At 37.8% G+C, this 21,206-nt stretch overlaps 1 protein-coding gene across 1 annotated transcript in view; it reads right to left on the bottom strand.

The window, feature by feature from the left end:
• Positions 1-21,206, bottom strand: part of KLF7 (KLF transcription factor 7) — a 72,284-nt gene that overhangs the window by 29,903 nt on the left and 21,175 nt on the right. Inside the window, exon 2 of the mRNA XM_026707781.2 lies at positions 10,714-11,323. Coding sequence (XP_026563566.1) covers positions 10,714-11,323 — 610 coding nt within the window. The remainder of the gene's footprint in view (positions 1-10,713; positions 11,324-21,206) is intronic.

Below are 21,206 nucleotides of genomic sequence, written 5' to 3'. Positions count from 1 at the left end.
AGAGGCAGCCGTACAAAGAATCACTGAGCTCAGTCACTACAAAAAGAGCCGAAGTCACTAAGAGCTGACTGTCATAACTGTTGACACTATTCGCAAGTGCAAAATTCAGTTTCCCTGCGGAAGAGACGGCACCGCCGAAGCAAGATGACTTCGAACCCTGTGTTCCCACCTTTCAGATCGATGGCTGAGACATGGGAGTCCTACAGAAGCCAATTTGACTGCTTTCTAGATGCTATAGACCTTGCTGACGCTACAGCCCATAGGAAAAAGTCCTACTTTTAAAGTTTTTGCAGAGCCACAGTATTTGACACTGCCACGGCATTGGTAGTTCTGCGTTCTGTCAGGGCTGTTCCTTGGGAAGAATTGCAGGAAATTCTTTCCAATCACTATTCCCCTAAGCCATCCCAAATTGCCAGAAGACATGCTTTCAGGAGATGAATTCAAGCTGAGGGAGAAACCATTAGTGAATACATGGCTGCCCTATGGACAGCCGCTTTGCATTGTGGGTTTAGAAACTATCTTGAGGACATGCTATTAGACCAAATAGTCTGTGGAGTCAGGGATTTAAGGCTACAAAGGCATCTATTGGCTAAAGGAGACTTAACCCTGGCAGTAGCTATTGAAGAGTCCCAAGCTGCTGAACTATCTGCACTTTCAGCAGCAGAAATTCAGGGGAATCCAATTAGCCTGAGTAGCTCAGCCATCCATTACAATGAAGCACCTTTAGAAGAAGGCTCTGATGGGGCTAACGATGTAAATCGCCTCAGGCAGAAGAAACCCATTCAAGAGGAAATCAGGCCAAACCCCATTCTACCTCCCTGGTATCAGCCCATTTGCCTAAGCTGTGGAGGAAACCACCTCAGGACATCCTGCAAGTTCAGGAATGCCATTTGTCTGAAATGCCAAAGGAAGGGTCATTTAGCCAGGGTCTGTCAAGCAGGAAAGACTTTTGCCCAAAAGCCTCAGACGATCCCAATTTTTCAAAGGCAAGTTGAAGACTGTTATACCCGTTATCACGCCAACCAGACAAACAAAGGCCCTAACAAAATTAGTGTTTTTGTCTCCATAGAAGGTAAACCCTGCAGGATGGAAGTTGACACAGGCTCTGCACTATCCATCATCTCCTGGGGGACCCTAAAAAAGCTACTTCCCAGACTGACAAAGAAGAAGCTCCTCTACTGCCACCTGACCCTACGCGACTACCAAGGCAGAACCATCCCAGTCCTCAGAAAAGGCAAGTTTTTTATACAATTCAAAAATTTTAAAGGTTACTTGCCTTTAGTTATAGTGGATGGTGCCCTCCCTAGCCTATTGGGATTAGACTGGTTCCCTGCCCTTGGCCTCCACGTAACCGGCATCCACTCTATTTCAAATACTGAAGTGGATACCTTGTTCAAGGACTATGCTGATGTGTTCAGCGAGGGGCTGGGGTGTTACTCAGGAACCCCAATATCATTTAACTTGGACCCTTAGGCAGTACCAATCTGTTTAAAGCCTCGAAGGGTACCATTTGCAATCCATCCCAAATTGGACTTTGAGCTGGACAAATTAATCAAACAAGGGGTATTGGAGCCTGTGGACTTTGCAAAATGGGAGACCCCAATAGTTACACCCCTAAAGAAAGACGGTAGTGTGAGAATCTGCACTGATTACAAGACGTCATTGAACAGATATTTGCAAATCAGCGCCTATCCAGTCCCTGTTATCCAACATCTTCTACATTCTTTTGAACCAGGAACCATTTTCGCCAAATTAGACATGTCACAGGCCTATTAACAGTTTCCTGTAGATGACACAGCCGCAGAACTGCAGACTATAGTAATGCACGGGGCACTTTCAAATGCAGGCGCCTCCAGTTTGGCGTAAGCCTTGCCCCTGGGATTTTCCAATCCTTAATGGAAAGACTTCTCCAAGGACTCCCAGGCGTAGTCCCCTACTTCGATGACATTTTAATATCAGCCATTGACAAGCCCCAATTACTGCAAAGAGTCAGAGCAGTCCTCGATCGTTTCAGACAGCATGGCCTCAAGTTAAAAAAAGACAAGTGCACTATTGACACTAAACAAGTAGAATTTTGGGGTTATAGAATTGATGCCTCTGGTATACACCCAATTGAGTCCAAAGTCAGGGCTATCCACGAGGCACCCATACCTACTAACAAGACTGAGCTCCAGGCCTTCTTAGGACTTCTTAACTTTTATGTTGCATTCCTGCCTCACAAAGCTTCCATTGCAGAGCCTCTACACAGACTTTTGGACAAACAATCCCCCTGGCACTGGGGACCTAAGGAAGCCAATGCCTTCCACGCTGTCAAATCATTACTTACTTCCAACGCAGTACTAATACAATTCAATCAACAGCTGCCTTTAGTTCTAGCTGCAGACGCTTCTCCTTTTGGCATAGGGGCTGTTTTAAGTCACAGACTGCCAGATGGTTCTGAGGCACCAATTGCTTTTTTCTCCAGGACCTTTTCCTCAGCCGAGCGCAATTACAGCCAAATTGACAAGGAGGCTTTGGCTGCAGTTGCTTCTGTCAAAAAATTCCATGAGTTCCTATATGGACACCATTTCGAATTGATCACGGATCACAAGCCTCTGTTAGGCCCTTTGTCTGGTGAAAAACAAACCTCTCAGATTTTGTCTCCAAGGATGACCAGGTGGACTTTATTTCTGGCTGCCTATTCCTATATGCTGGTTCATCGTCCTGGCAAAACCCTATGCCACGCTGATGCTCTCAGTCGCTGCCCTCTGCCTGTTCCTGTGGAAGATCCTGCACCAATTAATGCTATTTTCAAGATCAATGATCTCAATCTTCCCATCACTGCCTGTGACATCGCTGTCCACTCCTCACAGGACAAAGTAATCGCCCAAGTTCTGGACTGGGTGGGAAGGGGGTAGCCTGCAATTCCATTTGCCCCCGAATTCCTGCCCTTCAAGATTCGCCAGCAAGAACTATTGTCTTTGCAAGGCTGTTTACTGTGGGGAATGAGGGTAGTTATCCCTTCCAAGCTGCAGGGCTCAGTTTTAAAAGTCCTGCACGAAGGCCATCCTGGCATTGTCAGGATGAAGGCTCTGGCTCGCAGTTACGTATGGTGGCCAGGCATGGATGCTCAGATCACTAGTTGGGTTAACGCTTGTCAGCCATGCCAGGCTACAAGGCCTGCTCCACCCACATCTACTCCAGGCAGGTGGGAAGACTCTGGGGCCCCTTGGTCCCAGTTGCATATTGATCTAGCTGGCCCTGCTCATGGGCGAACATTCCTGGTAATGGTAGATTCCTTCTCAAAATGGATAGACCTGGCCTTATTGACCACCACAACTTCACAGGCTGTTACAAAGGCTCTAACTAGGGTATTCATTACCCATGGCCTCCCTGATACCATTGGGTCTGATAACGGCCCCCAGTTTACTTCCTGTGAGTTGAGGTTTTCTTAGCTAAACTTGGGATCAGGCATGCCCTCACAGCTCCTTTTCATCCTGCTAGTAATGGCATGGCTGAAAGGGCGGTCAGGTCAGTTAAGGAGGCCCTGGAAAGGTTTGGCCCAATAGACTGGCACTCTAAGCTTTCTAGGTACCTTTTAACCCAACATACAACCCCCTGTTCCACTACTAACAAGTCTCCAGCAGAGCTCCTCATGGGCAGACGCCTGAGAACCACCCTAGACAGACTCCATCCTCATTATGCCCCAGTCACCCCCCTGGGATCAGATAGCCAGGCAAGAGAGTTTGCTCAACATGACCAGGTCTATGCCCATAACTATGCAGGTCATCCCTTATGGGTGCCAGGGCAAATTGTGGCAGTAACAGGTCCTAAATCTTACAGGGTCTTGCTGCAAGACAGTCGCACCTGGCACAGGCACACTGACCAACTAAGAAGGCGCTGGAGCATGGCTACTGACAACCCTCGTTGCATGCCAAGCGAAACAGACCAGCCGACACACGCAGAGACTTCCCCGAGACATTACAAGCGAGTAAGCCTACCTGGACTACCGCTGGTTCCTCGCCCAGGGTTGCCCAAAGCCGAGACTCCAGTCCCTTCGGATCCTGAAACAGCCCAGCAAGCGGAGGACTTCTTTCCCGCAGCGGCTCCACCAGAACTGAGACGATCTGGCCATCTGCGCAGGTGCCCGGCCTACCTTAGAGACTACGCATGCTCTGTGCTAGGGCAAAGAAGTGTTGCGTCCATTGGACTAACCCGCAGTCTTCACTCCGGTCCGCGCTTCTAGCGGGAATGCGGAACACTCCTATTGGTTGATGCCGTTTGACAGCCGGCTATAAAAACAGCTGTCAAACAGCATCAGCTGTTGCTGCCAGCTGACTGCCCTGTTAGCACAACAGCCGCGGCAACCCTTTATTCTTGTAATAAAGTTACAGTTGATGTTCGCTCCAAGTCTGCCTCAGTGATTACCGCCGTTCCACAACAAGCACAAAACTATTTTTTAACATACAATCAAAACAATCGTACTTCATTATCACTTAGATACATTTTAAAGTGCAAAGATTTTTGTATCAATGCTTAGTTTTTTTAGCATTCAAAACAGCAACAACAGTTTACAGCTTTAATGGAAAATATGGGTTTCAGGGAATAATTCAGCACTAGATCGGATACACTGGAACTCTTACTTTGATACTATTGCAGTCAATTAGATTTTTTTCACCTCATTAATGCTGTTAGTAAGTAGAGTTGAGAAGAAATAAAATATACCTTCTTCTTTCATGAGGCAAAATGGCATTTTATTCTGTGTCAATAAAACTGAAAGAGAACTACTCTTAACATTAGAAAATGTGCTTCAGAAACATGCTTTTTATTTAGATAGTAAAAAGTCAAGTTAAAACTGTGGAATAGCTCTACATGTTATCACTTAATGCAATTCCCTTCCATTCACATCTTCAGTTGAAGAGCTTTAGAACATTATCTTGTTAGAGATCCTAAGCCTATTACTTTGTGAATTTCCACATATTTACTGGTATCACCCAAATTCTGTAGGATTTCCCACAGTTGCATGAGAGTCCTCACTGCTTTCTTCACTATCCTCCATCTTTCCTCTGAAATGACCAGTACTCCTTCCAGATGTTCTATTTCTATTAATAGAATAACAGAATAACCCCCACCCCTTAGGCAGGAAACCCTGTATCATTTCAGACAAATGGTTGTCCAATCTCTTCTTAAAAACCTCTAGCGTTGGAGCACCCACATCATCTGCAGGCAACCCGTTCCACTGATTAATTTTCTGCCAGAAAATTTATCTTAGTTATTATATCAGTCTCTTGAATTTCCTACTACAACTTGCTGATTCTGAATAAGAGAAGCCTACGCCCTAATCTGGATTTCTTTTCTATCAAATTCTGCAAGAAGAAATTTTGCACCTTACAAGTTTTTGCTTAATGATTACATTAAGATTGGAGCCAAATTAATGCTTCCACAGAAAAGTCAGATTTAATTTCTAATATATATTTTTTTCTTTAAAGCATCTGCTTCCAATCTTGGATAATGATTAATATATACACTTCCTCCTCCCGTTGTACAATCTAAATTAATTCTCCTTCTGTCACTTAACTCACTGGTATTTGCTGAGATAGGTCTGGAAAAAAAAATCCCGTTTCCCTTTCCAGAAGTGAAAGTGTCATCCCTTCAGAAATATTTGCCATACAAATGTGTTAAGGCTGAGTTTATTTTCTCACATCATTAAGTATATATTTTACAATAGATTCTTCACATAACTTATGAAATAGGTAATCTTTCTCCCAACTGCACATCTCACCTTTTCCTAGTGCTCTCTTTCACACATATCTTTCCACAAACCAAGTGACTTCTCCATTTTACTTTAGGCCAAAACCTGACTATCTTTTTACACATTTGTTTTTAGCAGTAGGACTTTGGTGTAACATCAATTAGCACCAGTTCTTTAAAAATATTTCAGCTTATGGGGAAGAAAACAAGCTTCTTGTTATTTCTGATTTAAATTCCTTTCTGTACCAAGGGGTTCATTCTGCCAGACAACCTTCAGTTTTTTATATGACAAAAATCACATTAATCATAGAAAGCTATTGGAATACATCTACAAAGAAGTGCACTAAATGAGTTTCAGAGAGGAGTCTTCCTCAACTATAAATGGAGATGTGTTCTGGGTTAAGGCTGCCATTTTCTACATGCAAAACATGTACTCTTCAGCATGCATGTCTCTTTCTCCCAAATAGTCTATGCATCCTTTTACTTCATTCCAAAGGTTCCCAAATCATTGTGTCTTCTTTTAATTTTGCCTATGAAGTTCTGTGGCTTTTCCCCTGAGATTTTCCCACAGACTTTTTCTAGCACTTTTCCCACAGATTGCTGTGCAGGGAAATATAAGTGTTGGCAAAACAGGACTAGTTCTGGTATTACTAGTGCTCAACCGATGCTTTTGTCAAATCTAATTGAGTTTTGCTATCTTGTTATCTCACATTTGAATTACTGCATCTAGCTCTTCATTTGCTACAAGCTACAAGCAGCTAATAGGAAAAACTAAATATCAAAAACTTTTTAGAGCTTCAGCTCAGCAGTCAAGAGAGCCAAATGGCTGGTAGCCATTGGCACTGTGAAGCTTGTTCACAATTGATGGTGTCTTACAGGGACAGTTCCAAGAAACTAAGCCTGTGTTCAAAGACAAAGGATCCAACAAAATGACTGCTTCATTCCTATAATCTTGGCCCTGGGATTCTTACAATACACACCAAAATTTCCAAATCCCACCCCTTTAGTATTTTTCCTTTTGGGGTTTTGGAACCATTTCAAATGTCTGCTTGCATAAATAAAGTGACATTGTTGTTTAGAGAGATAAGGCAGCATGAACTGAAAGAAGCGAGCTATGTAAACATAAGTGCAGCTGTTTGGGGTAATAATCTGAATCCACCCAACTCAGTATCTAGTCTCCAACAGTGATCAGGTTTAACTGCAAAAGGAAATAATAGCTCATTTGGAGACACCAAGTATATCCTAATGGTAGCATAATTTTATGTGAAAAGACTCAATGAGTTTCCTTTTAGAACTATTTCTGGTTCCAAATGTTGGTCACAAGATCCTAGCAAAAAGCAAAGTAGATATTTATGCCCAGTATTCTATTGATCATTGATAGTCTAGATTTGATCTGAACTAGATTTCAATTAGAGAGTCAATATTGACACCAAATTGAAACATTTTAAGATTCCTCATATTTCAATCAATTTTTAGAGCAATTCAGTCCAAAGATACCCCAATTATAGAACTGCATCACATGAAAGTATTGGTTAGGGATGAATCTTCCCTTGAAATCCATTACGAATAAATGTAAGAAATAAATGTATTTAATTTATTAATATCCACCTGATACAAGTAACCATTTTTAAAAAGACAAACAAAATATTCACAGGATAATTATTGAATAAGAAATCTTAAAAAGTTGTGAAATTTGGGCAATTTAAACATTTTTTTACAATTCTAAGGTTTGTTAGGCTTAATTGGTGACTCCTATGTTACACTATATATATTCAGTAATCCTTCCAATTATCTTTGAAATAAATCACTTTCCAACTGTTTAGCCAAACAAAAATAAGAAACCATGACTTCAACTTTTGCAAACTACAGTATAATTTGATGTCTAAACTGACATGTCATATTTTTGTTTTTGATATTGTTCTGATTAAGTTGTTTGTTGTTACTATTTGGTTTCGTTCTATTTGATATTGTATGCCGCCAAGTGTCTTTGTAGATTGGGTTTAAGTATTGCAAAACACATTCATTCATCCACTTACCTGCAAGAAAGATAATTTTGAATTTAAGATAATACCCTTCTTCTCAGAGGAAGAGTAGATGGGGGAATCACAAAAACTGCCCCACCACCCCAAAAATGTGTCCATGTGATGTATGTGCATACGTGTATGCTTTTGTGCAAAAAAGATTGGACACAAATAAGTATATTCACTGAATAATCAGAAATGGAAAAAGAGTAGAAAAGGAAAGATGAGAAAACAAAACTGAGTAGAAAAGAGGCAACTTGAGAGGTAAGGAAAATAGAGAAAGAGAAGGCCAATCAAAAGTTCATAACCCTAAAGTTTACCAATCCCGGCCCCAAACAATCTTCTCTTAAATAGGCTATAACCCCTATAACCAGTTTTAGTTCCATCTATTTTTAAAATGAATTCTTCTGTGACAGTTTCCTAAGCACACCCTGCCAATTCATAATTTTTGAGTAAAGAAATATGATGGCAAAATTGAGAAACTGACTCAGCAGTTTTAATGGAAACAAAAAATAGCATAGCATTCAGGAAGCCATATCATCCTATCAAGAAGCTTAAAAAAAAGAAGAGACTACATAGCCCATGCTCCATTAGGCCATTTTTTCAGAGGTATTTTGTTCCTAGAATACTGAAAATGAAGATCACATAACTGTAATAGCAGCCCAGCAGTACCCAGTAGCACTGAAGAAGCCATAACTTCCCCAAATTTCATTCCCTCAGGAGTCATGCTCCTGGATTTTGAATATATTTTGTAAGTTAGCCCATTTGAGATACCTCTATTCTAAAACTGTTGCTCTGTGATGTAATGTTTCATCCAGTTATAAGTCATAAGAGTTTTGGTATAGGTATTAGCTAATTACAAGACGATAATTTTTCAGAGAAGTATTTAACTGCCTAGTTCTATATATCCAATCAAAGTAAGAGCATCCAATTCAGATTGTAAATGAGGGAATGGTTAATTGACTTTGGTTCACTGATGTTAACCAGAATTAATTAAACTTTGTTCTTTCAAAATACAGAACTATCACCATGTTAAACATATAGAAAGATTCCAAATTTCTAGATATATCTATATAGGAAGGTATTTCAAACAAGCAGCCCCTTTTGTGCTTACCAAGGATTTCTTGAGGATTTTACATGTTTGATGTGGACATTATAAATTGGTTCAAATGTGATACACATATAATATAAAGGGAATACAGTGGAAAGAACTCTCGGTTTTGACTAGAATACCTAGTTTCAAAAATCTGTTCAGCTGAGGTAACTTTAATCGAAACATTCTTTCTCTGTGATATATGAAAATAGCAAGGACAGTGATTTATCCTACAAAGCTGTCTCTAAATAAAACTGATTGAAGTTGAATATGTTTCACACATATTCATTACATTTATTTATTTATTTAGATTTGTTATGGCCACCCACTCAAGTAGACTGTCAGTGGAATAAAATGAAACTGACAGCCTAGAATAAAAACAGCCCTAACAATAACAATAAAATGGGACAGGGCTCCCACAAACATATTAACTCTAGGGCTGGGAACACAGCCAGGATTTAAAATGGCCTTCCAGAACCCTAGGAGTATAAGCATTTGGGAACTGTTGAAGAGGGCAGGAGCTGCAATGGACAATGGACCATCATCCTTCATTGATCAGATCTCTAGCAGCATTAATTCTTGGTCCCACAAGATGATATTCAATTGAGGGAATTAGGTGGCAGAAAAAAATCGAAATAGGCCAATGGTGGGTTTCAAAATTTTTTCCTACCAGTTTGGTGTGAGTGTGTGCTTTGCACACATGCACACCGTTTGCAACTCACCTTCTGCTGCAAGCTCTGTGTGTAAAACAGCTGACATGCGGCAATCAGCTGTGCCACGTAAAGCAGCTGAGGTTGAAAAGCAGGAAATAAAGGTCAGTATAGAGCCGGGGCAGGTGGGAAGGCCTAGCAGCTGATTGTCAGAGTGAACCGGTTCGCTCACAGATGATCCTCGGAGCTACTGGTTTGGCTGAACTGGGCCAAACTGGTAGAATACCGCCACTGAAATAGGCTGACCCTAAGATAATCGGGTGCTAAGTCATGATCAGTAATAATCAGTAATAGTAAAATCAGTAATAGTTATGTAAAATTAACAGCAATAGTTTACCTTTTAGTATGAGTATAAATATGGGTGAGGGAATTTTTTTTGCACAACTAGGGAGAACTGAAATGCTTATGTACTAAAATTATGACCCATTTCAAGGCCCTAAGCAGACTCTCATGAATATGGCTTGATCTACAGTGAACCATAATTCTTTGAACAGGTTGGCTGGATAGCAATCAACAAAACTAATAAAAATCTGGTCTTCATTTCTAAATATAATCGTATTCCACAAAATAACCTATAGAATTATAAAGCAGTTGTGACATAAAGACCATCATCCTTCATTGATAAGATCTCTAGCAGTATTAATCTTAACATGTATAAAAGGAGATAATTATACTAGAGGTGTCTTCTATGCCCAAGGAATGTAATTTAGCTTCCTCAAATAGCCAAACACAATCCCCCTAATGAATATTTTCCATGTCAAGTATTATTACTATTATTATTAAATTTATTTGCTTCCTATCTTATTATGGGGCTATTCTAAGCAGCTCATAACCATAAAAAATGCAGAAATAAAAAGGAAGTTTAAACAAAGTAAAATAATAGAACAATAAAAACAAAGTATGCTGTATGATTATTTGTATTCTCAGTAATCTGGGAAATTCTAAGAAAATGTTATTAATAAAGGAATTATAGAGCCATACGATTAGCATTTTCATTCTGCAAATTCTCAAACTCCTTGACATAATGTGGAACACAATGTTTCAACCCAACTTTTTATATCAAGCCTCTTACCCTCTAAAGCTTCATTTCTGCACAAGACAAATAATAAATAAAAGGCATAAGTTTGGGTAAAGACAACCAAGCATCTAACACAAGTACCTGTGTGAGTCCTCTGGTGCGCTTTTAAGTGTGAGCTCTTTGTATATACTTTACGGCACCCATTAAACTGACAACGATGAACCCTCTTCTTGTTTTCCGAAGATGTATCAGCCCCTGGCCCTCCTTGTTCACTGTCACTGAGCGCGCACTTTGTTGTGTTAGCTGGTGCTATTACACCAAGCTTTACTGAACTTAGGGTGGATTTCTTTGTCACTAATTTCAGTGTAACTGTGCCATCAACTGCAGATATGGTTTGTGAAGTTTTTCCAAGATGGCGACTGAGTTCAGGAGAGGAAGGAGGTGTTAGTGAGGTCACTGCGTTGAGTTGGGCCTGGTTAACAGCAGCATAGCCCTCTATAGAGGAGCTGGTAGGTTGCAGGCTGAGACAAGTCTCAGACAATAATTTGTCCCTTGAGAGAATAATGTCCATATTGGCATTTTTGTCACAGGTATTCATATCTACAGGTAATAAGAGTGGGTCCAATGGCTGAATGCTGTCTTCTGTGCCTTGAGCAGAAGAAGCATGAAGAAAACAGTCCAGGTCCTCCACAAAGCTTTCTGAATTCTTCCTGGGTTCTGTCTGAAGGTAGCGTTCCAGCTCAAGGCATGTCTGTAGAAACAAAAGGAGAAAGAAGCCATCATTGGACAGTCAAATCCAGTTGCAACCACTGCAAAGAAGAAAAGAGTATTTGAATAAAGCAAGTTGCCACAATCAGAGACAATAGAAAAGCAAATCAAAGCAACCATAAGACAAAAGAGGAAGAAAGTATCTGCAGCAAACGTTACAGAAATGAATTCTTCCATAGAATAAGAATACAATGGCTATTCAGCTCTGGTGCCTTGCATCTGGAAATCCAGGTAAAAATCTATTGTGCAAAAATATTCGAATTGCAAAAAGGAAGGCAGCTGAAAGCACAGGTTGCTAGTTGCCTAGTAACTATAAGAACAATCATTTGCAAATCAAGTGATTCACAAATATTACACAAGCACTACTTGACCAGTTCTGAAGAAATTCTCAACTCTATTTAGTTAACTACTTTGGGTATTCATACTAGACAGCAATCTTATAAATGTTTCAAATGAATCAATAAATATAAACTGAGAAACAAATATATAACTTTCTTTACAGATTAATTCAGACTACAACTCAAAACTGAAACATGATCATGGCACTGATAAAATCTGTAAGTTCCTAGACCTCTATGGAATTAATTTATGATTCAATCTATACATACAAAACAAGATGTGTAATTCAATGACCTTGTATCAGCCAGTTAAATCCAAGGCAGCGTAAAAGTTTACAATAGGATGTAATTCATTCATTTCATTTTCTCTTCACAAAGTTGTCCTCCCTGAGCTTATCTTCTATACACAAGGAAAATGATACAGCAATGACTTAACATGTACATGAGATGAACTGTATTTAAACAAATGACTCAAATACTTGTGCATGCATATGACATTGCTAACAAAAACTCCCACTTGCTAAATCATCAACAATCAAGCTAGCTTATATATATTAGTCTTCTACTTTGGTATGAAACTTTATATATGATACACACACACACACACACAAAGTATATATAAAGTTTCATATTAAAGTAGAAGATTAAAAAAATCTTTTACATAACTAGTCATGTGTGTTGCAGGCAAAAATAAAATACCAAAACTTCCAAATGTACCAAAGAACAGTATTGTGGATTTTCTCACACATACCATATATATCTATATCATCTATAAAACTATCACTGAGAAATACAGACTGCTTGCAATTCTTTCAAATGGATACAATCAGGAGACAATAAAATGTAGTGCTGTCTGAGCTGCTAGCTACAGGTCTGCAAATGTTAAGATTAGCAAAGGCAAGTAGGAGATTTAAAACCTTACAAATGTCCATTTATATAGATTACTCTTTCACACATGTTTAATTAAACCAAATTATATATAATAGAAAATTCAGTCAAATACAGGATTTGTCATCTCCTAAACAGCTAGTGAATAAATAATAAGCATAATGTTATTGTTTTCTCCATGCTTAACTTTCATGGAATTTCTTCTTGTCACAATAGAAATAACAATCACTCTGCAGCTTGATTTACTCTCCTTAGAAGAGAAATCATGAGGCTCATACTCTAAATACAAAGCCCATGAGTCTTTGGTTAGCAAGAGTTAGATGGGAAAAAGATTTTCAAAGAACACTAAAACCAGCACAGGCCTTGTGAACCTTGTGATGATACAAGGCTGTGTTGGGTCAGCTAATATCCTGTGGAGAAGACAGGAGGGAGCTGTCCCTGTAAGGCATTACTCCTTCTCTGATGACCACAGTGATCCTGACAAGCTTTAAGCCTTGTCATTAATTTTCCATAAAGAACCATTTCCGCAACCCCCCCTTTGGGCAAGGCCTGATGCTTTGAGAAACAAGCAATTATTCTTGGATCCCACCCCCTGCAGTCTTTGCACCTGTGTCAGTTCAAGATACCAGCTGGACAAGGCCTGCCTTCTGCCTCAGAAATAGAGAGGCACCTCATCAAACTAACCTCCTATTAGAAGGGAAAGGGAGGGGAAAGGCAGCCCCAATCATGAAAAAGTGTAAGTCAGCAAGCAAGCTTCCATCAGAGAAAAACTTCCTTCCCTGCCTCCATCCCCTGCTGGCCCAATCCCAAGCTACCAAGATTTCAGTCTGAACAACAGGGGTGATGATGTCTAGCTTGAACAAACCACAAATCGCTCCCACTAGCCTCTTGGCCACTGGCAGGATACAAAGAATGCTAGGGTTGTTGCTGTTTTTAAAGACATAATAAATTAAAAGTTACATATATTCAAATATGAGACACCAGAATGCTGATTAAGAGGAAAGAAAATATCCATGTCTTTTTAGTCTTATGATTTCAAAGTCCAAATTACAATATTTTTCAAGTTACTAACAAAAATTTATTACTGGGTAATAAACACTCTTGGACATCCTTAGCATACAGGAATATATTGTAAGTGGGAAGCTGAATATATTTATCAAGTTCTTAAAAGTCATGTTAGTAATACAAAAATATGCCAGGTAATACACAGTGCCTCAATATGCTATGCAATATAAATGTGATCATGGTTTTTTTCTGCTCAACACTCTGAATTTTATATTTCTCTATCCTGACAGAGGAATCCAGGCAAAATATCTGTAATGCAGAAAAATTATCAGAGTCATGCACTGAGATAGCTTAAATTGGCCATCTTTAGGATGATGAAGCAGGATTCTTTTCAAACTGATCATAATCAAAGTCTTTGAACAATTACTTTCGAAGTCCATATAAAACAATGGAACCTTCTGTGGATTACCCAATTTCTCAATAATTCTGGGCAAAATATAAAATGAAAATCAGAGAAACAAAACAACCAGAAAAGATGACTACCCCAGTGAACAGGCATGAGAAAGCCTCATAAAGAGAGTCCACACCCAAAGACTAAGGGAAGAAACAGGTCTTCAACATTTATTTAAAAGAGAACAAATTCAAATCTTAAGGAAATGGTTTTAGAGAACAGGTACCACAACTGAAAAACTCTGCTTTCTGGGTCCCATCAGATGAAACTGTTTAATTGATGAGACTCTGGGCACGACCACTTTCTCAGAATTTAGGGAAGAAACTCCTGAAGTTGGGCAGTTATTCAGATAACAAGGCCCTATGTCAAGGCCCCTAACCAGCACTTTGAATTGTACCTGGAAACCTACTGGTAATTAGGCAGTTTAGAAAGCAGAAATATTTTGCAGACATACCCCAGCATGCCCATAACTTCTTGTGCCCTGAATTCTGGATCAGCTGACATTTCTGAATGGTCTTCAAGGGCAGCCCCAAATAGAGCACACAATAGTCCGCATGCAGAGTAATAATATACAATGGATCTTCTTCTTTATGGAAAAATTTCGGATATGGGATTGACTTAGATAAATGGCAAAAATTGTGTTCCTTCAGATGTTAATAGCCTACATTTTCTAACATACTTCACTAAGCTAACTGAGGCTATTTAACAATATCTGAGGTGCAATGCCTAAATTATTCCTGTATCAAATTATGGTTGCAGTGTGATAGAAAGTTGTCTCTGCATCCATACAGAGATCAAAATGTTAATTATTACACTAATTCATTCTAAGTGAACTGGTGGTTATGTTACTTTTTCCATATAATCTCTACTGTCTTCAGTCTTACCTTTACTTAGTTTATAGCAGCATCAACATCATTCATATGATTCTGTTTTTGAGAATTGGTTTTATGCAGTCAGATACTCAGTTTAATAGTTCAGTGCTTTAGACCCAACCTTATTAAATTAAATTTGATTCTTAAAGGCGGGGGTGAGTTCATACTAAATGCTATTGTATTCTCACAACAAAGGCACACAGCACAGCAGGAAAAAGACACACACACACAAACCTAAGGAGAAGGAAAAGAAGAGCTGTTAATATGAAAGCTAGTACTGAACAAAAGATTCCTTAAGATAAACAATGCAGCACAGCTGCTACAATATAAAGAGAAATTGATAAATGTTATTCATTGCCAGTCGCTATTTGAAGAGATGGAGAAGAAGGTCCAATAAACAGAAATGATAATTGGGCTTCTTAATTTCCTAGCAAAAAAAGGTTCTTAGCTATTCTGAAGTATATCACAAATCTATCCAATTCATGTTTTCCATCAGGAATTCAGTGTTGGAAGGGTAATCTATTCTCATTCTCTACTGATGTAGGAAACCCACTCTTATTGTATTCAGTAGGTAAGTTACATCTACTTAAAAATAGCTAATGAGGAAAAATCCACCACCTTCCAGAACATTGTATTCCTCTATTAAAAGTGCGTGTACCATCAGAAAATTCTTGGTTCCAATTCTTTTTACTGTACTTTGAATTTTTCTTCCTTTTAGATAAAAAAATATTCTCTATGCAGAAGCCTTTCAAATATTTTAAAGTAGAGCTTATTGCATCTCTTAATCATCTCTCCTCCAAGCATTTTCAAGAAAGCTCTTCTAAACTTTCTTGATTATATTACAGCATTAGACTTTCACATCTTTATAACTCTCCCTTAGTTGAATATGTTGTATTATGCTAGAACTAGACACAATACTTCAGCTGAGCAAATACCTACAGCTGAGTGGTGTAACAACTTCTCAACACCATGCTATTTGATGTAGCCTAGGATACTTCAGTCTTTTTAGCTGCTGGATTGGCCATTAATTCATATTTAGTTCTTAAATCCTCTGGGTCAGATTTGTATACAGAGCTGTCAAGTCATCTTGTATAAATATGCACACTGGTTTTTCCTAAATCAATGTAGATCTGAATTATCTCTGTGAAATTTATTTTGCAAATTTTATCCAATTCTCAGTATCAAGATAATCTTGAATCTCACCTTTTTTTTCTAAAGGTAACCTCTTCAGTTTGGTTCACAGGATATTTAATGACAGTCCTCTATATCCCTACAATACTAAACCCAGGCAGAGCTCCTGTTCCACTCAGAATGCTAGGAGTTGACCTTTTAACATTCTTTCAGTAACCACTAACCACTTTAAAACAGTGTACCAGTACGCCAGTGAGAACATTTTAGTGAAAGTCATGTTGAACTTAAGAACCATAGAGAATAGAACAGAGTAAAACAGAACAGAACAATAGAGAGTAGAGTAGAGTAGAGTAGAGTAGAGTAGAGTAGAGTAGAGTAGAATAGAATAGAATAGAATAGAATAGAATAGAATAGAATAGAATAGAATAGAATAGAATAGAATAGAATAGAATAGAATAGTTCTTTATTGGCCAAGTGTGATACATTTAGAGTAGTGATGGAAAAAAATAATTGTGTGCCCAATTCTTGCATTTATGACCTTTGCTGGTCTGTAAAGCAAAGAATAGCTAAAGTCACGTTGTAGGTACAGTCATGTTTCACTTATCAAGTTGTGAGTTCTAATCATAGTCACTAAATGAGGTCTATCTGTATCTGTAAAGGGAAAAAATGACAATATGCCAAATTGAGGGAAGAATCTTTCTGACAAGATTCTTAAGGTAAAGCTCAAGCTTCAGGATGGAGGAAAAGCAGATGACAAAACTACTAATGTTGAACAGAATATAATCAGATTTTACAACATTTACAAAAACTAATATTTATTAAGATTACCCATTGCATTTATAGTAAATATTTTAAAAAATGTAAAACAGAAATCAGTACTAAAAAAAGAAAGAGTACAAATTCATTTCTCATCTCCTCCATGAATCATGGGGAGTGACTAGATCCACAAGTGGGAAGAAGTAAATGACATTGGTCATCTTTCTCTAAAGTAGCCACATGTTCTTCCTCAACACATGTTCAACTTTTGCCAGCATGACTGAGAAAAGGTGCAGAAAATTGGAAAAAAAGCTAAGGCTCTTTTGCTCTCATATCCAGCATGAGGGTGCACATCTTAAGCACCTTGGACAGCTACAAATTTATATTCTTACTTTTGTACTGTGTCCTTACCTTTGGGGTAACTAACAGGTGTCATAGTTTCAAATGCTTACAGATGTTAAGATGGAGAAAATAAATAGATACCTAACTACTGCAGACAGATTTAAAAACTGCTGATGACCTGGAATAAGGAGAAACTTTCTGACAGTGAGAACAATCAACCAATGGAACAGCTTGCCCTCGGAAGTTGTGGGAGCACCATCCCTTGAGACTTTCAAGAAGAGATTGGACTGCCATTTTTCAGAAATGGTGTAGGGTCTTCCGCTTGGGCAGGGGGTTGGACTAGATGACCTACAAGGTCCCTTCCAACTCTGATTATCTGTTATCTGTTAATTCTCAGCTTGTCGAGCATATTATGTATCTCAAGACAGTTTCCACAACCTCATCTCTGTACCCCTGAAAATTCTATCTAAAAAGTAATGGAAATTACATCATTTCTAAAGGATTCATAGAATATGGTAATATTGAATGGGGGATTAACCATTTTCATTTTTAATAAACGAAAGTGTACATGGGACAAAAATATTTCAGAAAATAAACAAAATCCTTGGATTTTCTAAATTTTTAAAAATTCATTTCAAATGTAACATGTTGGAATGAACTCTTTTGCTAAAGCTGATCCAAATATATTTCTCTTTCTAAAACCAAAATGAAAATCAAAATTCCTTCAACAAATCTAAGACTTTCTGATACGTTGTTAGTGATGTCTGCATCATCCCAAAAAATAGTATCTAGTTTTCTAGTGGAGGGGGGGAATTAAACCAACTAGCCAACCAATTCCCCCATAAAAGCAGTTTTCTGTAATTATGCGGCTTTGCTTTAACGTAACCACCCAAATGGGTTTTGAGGCAATAAAATATTCAGCAACCTTCCTTCTCTTTAAACACCATTGCCATAATGTAAAAACCCAAATACGTCTTCATGGAGACAAGCAAAAGAAAAAATACATCAACAAGCATTCTCAACAGCTCTCTTATCCATTTACCCCACTATTCTCATTTTTCTGCTTTACATTTCAGAGCCTAATAGTCCATTTAAGGCAATAGCTTTTGTCAATTAATAATGGCACAAACATTTGTTATTATGAGAAATGCTACAGAACACATTAATTATGCAGGTAGATATATGGCATCTCTATCTGCAAATTCTCCGATAATCTGCACAGTAATACAACCCAAACCTGCTTTAATTTCTAATGAATTGTATACAGCTGTTGTTGCATGTAACACATATCCCCAGACTTGTTTATCCAACCCATGTTAACAATTATTTACAGCTTACCACAGCAATCTTGGGGCTGATAGCCATACTTACCTTTTTGGGTGAATGAAGGCCACAACTACAGTAGATGAAGCCAAGGCATTCAAATGGGTACGATAGAGATTTCCTGAGCTTTTTCTCCTTTGATTTTAGGAGAAACTGAGGATTGTTTTGTTTTTTAATTCCAAGCAATCTCACTTTGGAGCTTACACTAAAGTAAATGTTGGTTACTGCACTGTTGAAATATGAGTAACAAACAGTTCTGGAGGCATTAAAAGGAGTAGTGGGGGGGTTTCATTAAAATCTGAAGTCCCAATGCATCCCAGCCTTAAATCTGTTGTAGGAAGCAGGCCTTAATTATAACTAAACTAGCTTCAAAATTGGTTTAAATATAACAAACCTACAACAGGAACAGTATGACATTACAAGATTTGTCCATAATCTTTTTTCCTTCAATATTGCAGATAAAATGATCTGCAAAACAAGGTTATGCTCAACAGCTTTCAAATAAAAGTATCTTGAACATTCTTACTCAGTTTTGTTACTGTTTTTCTTGTCTTTATAAAAAGCCAGTATGTCCTCTGCAAGGCTATATTGATTCATATTCTGGGATCAGAAAGCACTCACCAATTGCCTCCTTGAGAAGCTTCATAAGAATGCTAATCATCTTCTAAATTTTAGAAGATAAACACCAATGAAATAGACAGTTTATTAGGAGTCTTTGTTCTACAATCCTTCCTTCCAGATCTTCATGTTCCTCTCTACTGACATAAGCAAACTAGTCAGTCTGTTAGTATTATAAAAATACAGATAACGTATAATATGATACTTAAGCAAAAAAAAATCTAGCAACAGTTGTATAAATGGAAAACATTGAAGTTATTACAATGAAGGAAACAATAAAAAAAGACAAGAAACAGCAAGATATTTAAACATTCAACGAAAAGCTAACTAAAATTAAGCCTTAAAAGTCTGGGCATCATGAAAAAAATGCCTGCCAGGCACCAACAGGACAAGTGATTGGGTTCCAGAAAGACTACCTCAGGAAACTTTCTCCAACTGGGATATATCCATATTAAACATCCCCTCCTTTTCTCCTGACTTGTTTCCCTCAGAATTTATCTGCAGAATGCTATCTACTGAAGATATTAAGCTATTGAATATGCTGAGAAACAGGTGATTCCCCCATTCCTTACATTATAAATGGCGCTTAAGGTCACAAACAGTACTTCAATTGAACTTGGAGTCAGTCCATTGGAAGCCAACTGAATGTGATCGGAATATTTAGTTCCAGTTAACAATCTAGCCACTACACTCTAAATTACATTCCAAGCTATTGATTAGATACTATTTTATTCTCTAGAAAAAAGGATTCAGCTGTAATTCATAACTTCACTTTCCACTAACTTCTATCTATGGTTTATATTTTAAATCAGGAATCTCCAAACTTCGCAACTCCAAGCATGGCTGGCTGAGGAATTCTGGAAGTTGAAATTCAAAGTCTTAAAGTTGCCAGTTTAGAGAGCTCTGTTCTAAATTAATTAAATATTGAAGCAAATATATATGCTACTGTAGCCTTTTGTGTATATAAATTGTATATTGATATACAATTTGTATATATACAATATATACAAAGGCATAGTTCTCTCACATTAATTGATCAATATGCTGCTGTTGCTAAATATTTTTCCTTAATGCTTTTATATAGATGTTTCTGAAATATTTAATCCAAAGCCAAAAAAAAAACCCAGTAACCAAGGGATTTTATGAAGAAGGGTCAAGAATATCAGAAAAATTAGTGAGGCATACTTTAAGATTATTATGTTTATATGTATATAGCTTTTGTTTTGTCATTTTGAATGGTGTTATAACTTGTTGTTTGTAGCCTACAGTCATTATGGCGATATGGGAGGACATAAAAATCTAACTAAATAAACACAATGAAAGCTACACCTACTTTTTTCCAAAAGAAGGGGCCATTGAGTATACTACTCCAATTGCCAATAGTATCTGTTGGATATAATTGTAAATATATACCGTAAGGAGTTTCAGTGGCAATATATTCAGCTGGGTCAATCCTAGAAAAAAATGTTGGTCCACATATCATTGTATCTATCATACCAAGCATATTTTGATGAGAGAAAATTCTTGCATATGTCTCAGAAATCCATCTGAGACATTATACAATGAATTAAGGAAAATAAAGATTAGATCTGTTATGAGAGATACTAGATAAAATACAGCATGCTAAAGCAGCATGCTAAAGTAAAGGAAACACAATGCTTAATATTTTTCCCTAAAGTCTTACATGTTACAAAAGATAAACCTTTTCCTTCCCCTTCCCCAAAAAAGGTAATTTGTAGGGTTTATTAGAGAATTTTATAGTATCTTAAAAGCTTATTCCCTACTGCTGATACAGCTGATTTTGAGGAAAGCACTAGAGAAAGTGTATGCATTTTTTGGTGAAATGCCAGAGTGTGCTTGGTATTTAGAAGCATCTTGTAGATTTTATTTGAGTAGCCTTTATTAATAGACTATGACTTTATATTTTAAGAACAATTCTAATAGAATTTTCCAATATGGATTCTTTGACAAACTGCAAAGAGGCCTTCATCATTCAAACCACATTGATTATGAAATGAATGCTGTGTCATAAGTGGAAGAAAGCGTATAATTATATAAGCCCAGATAATTAGATGCTTGTGGACTTGATAGTAAATTAAAGAAATAAGGAAAAATCATAAATCAGAATAAAATCCAGTCTGT

Source organism: Pseudonaja textilis, chromosome 1 (assembly GCF_049901715.1).
Source record: "Pseudonaja textilis isolate UNSWEBS1 chromosome 1, rPseTex1.2, whole genome shotgun sequence".
Lineage (NCBI taxonomy): Eukaryota > Metazoa > Chordata > Lepidosauria > Squamata > Elapidae > Pseudonaja > Pseudonaja textilis.
This window is presented reverse-complemented; position numbering and strand designations above follow the sequence as displayed.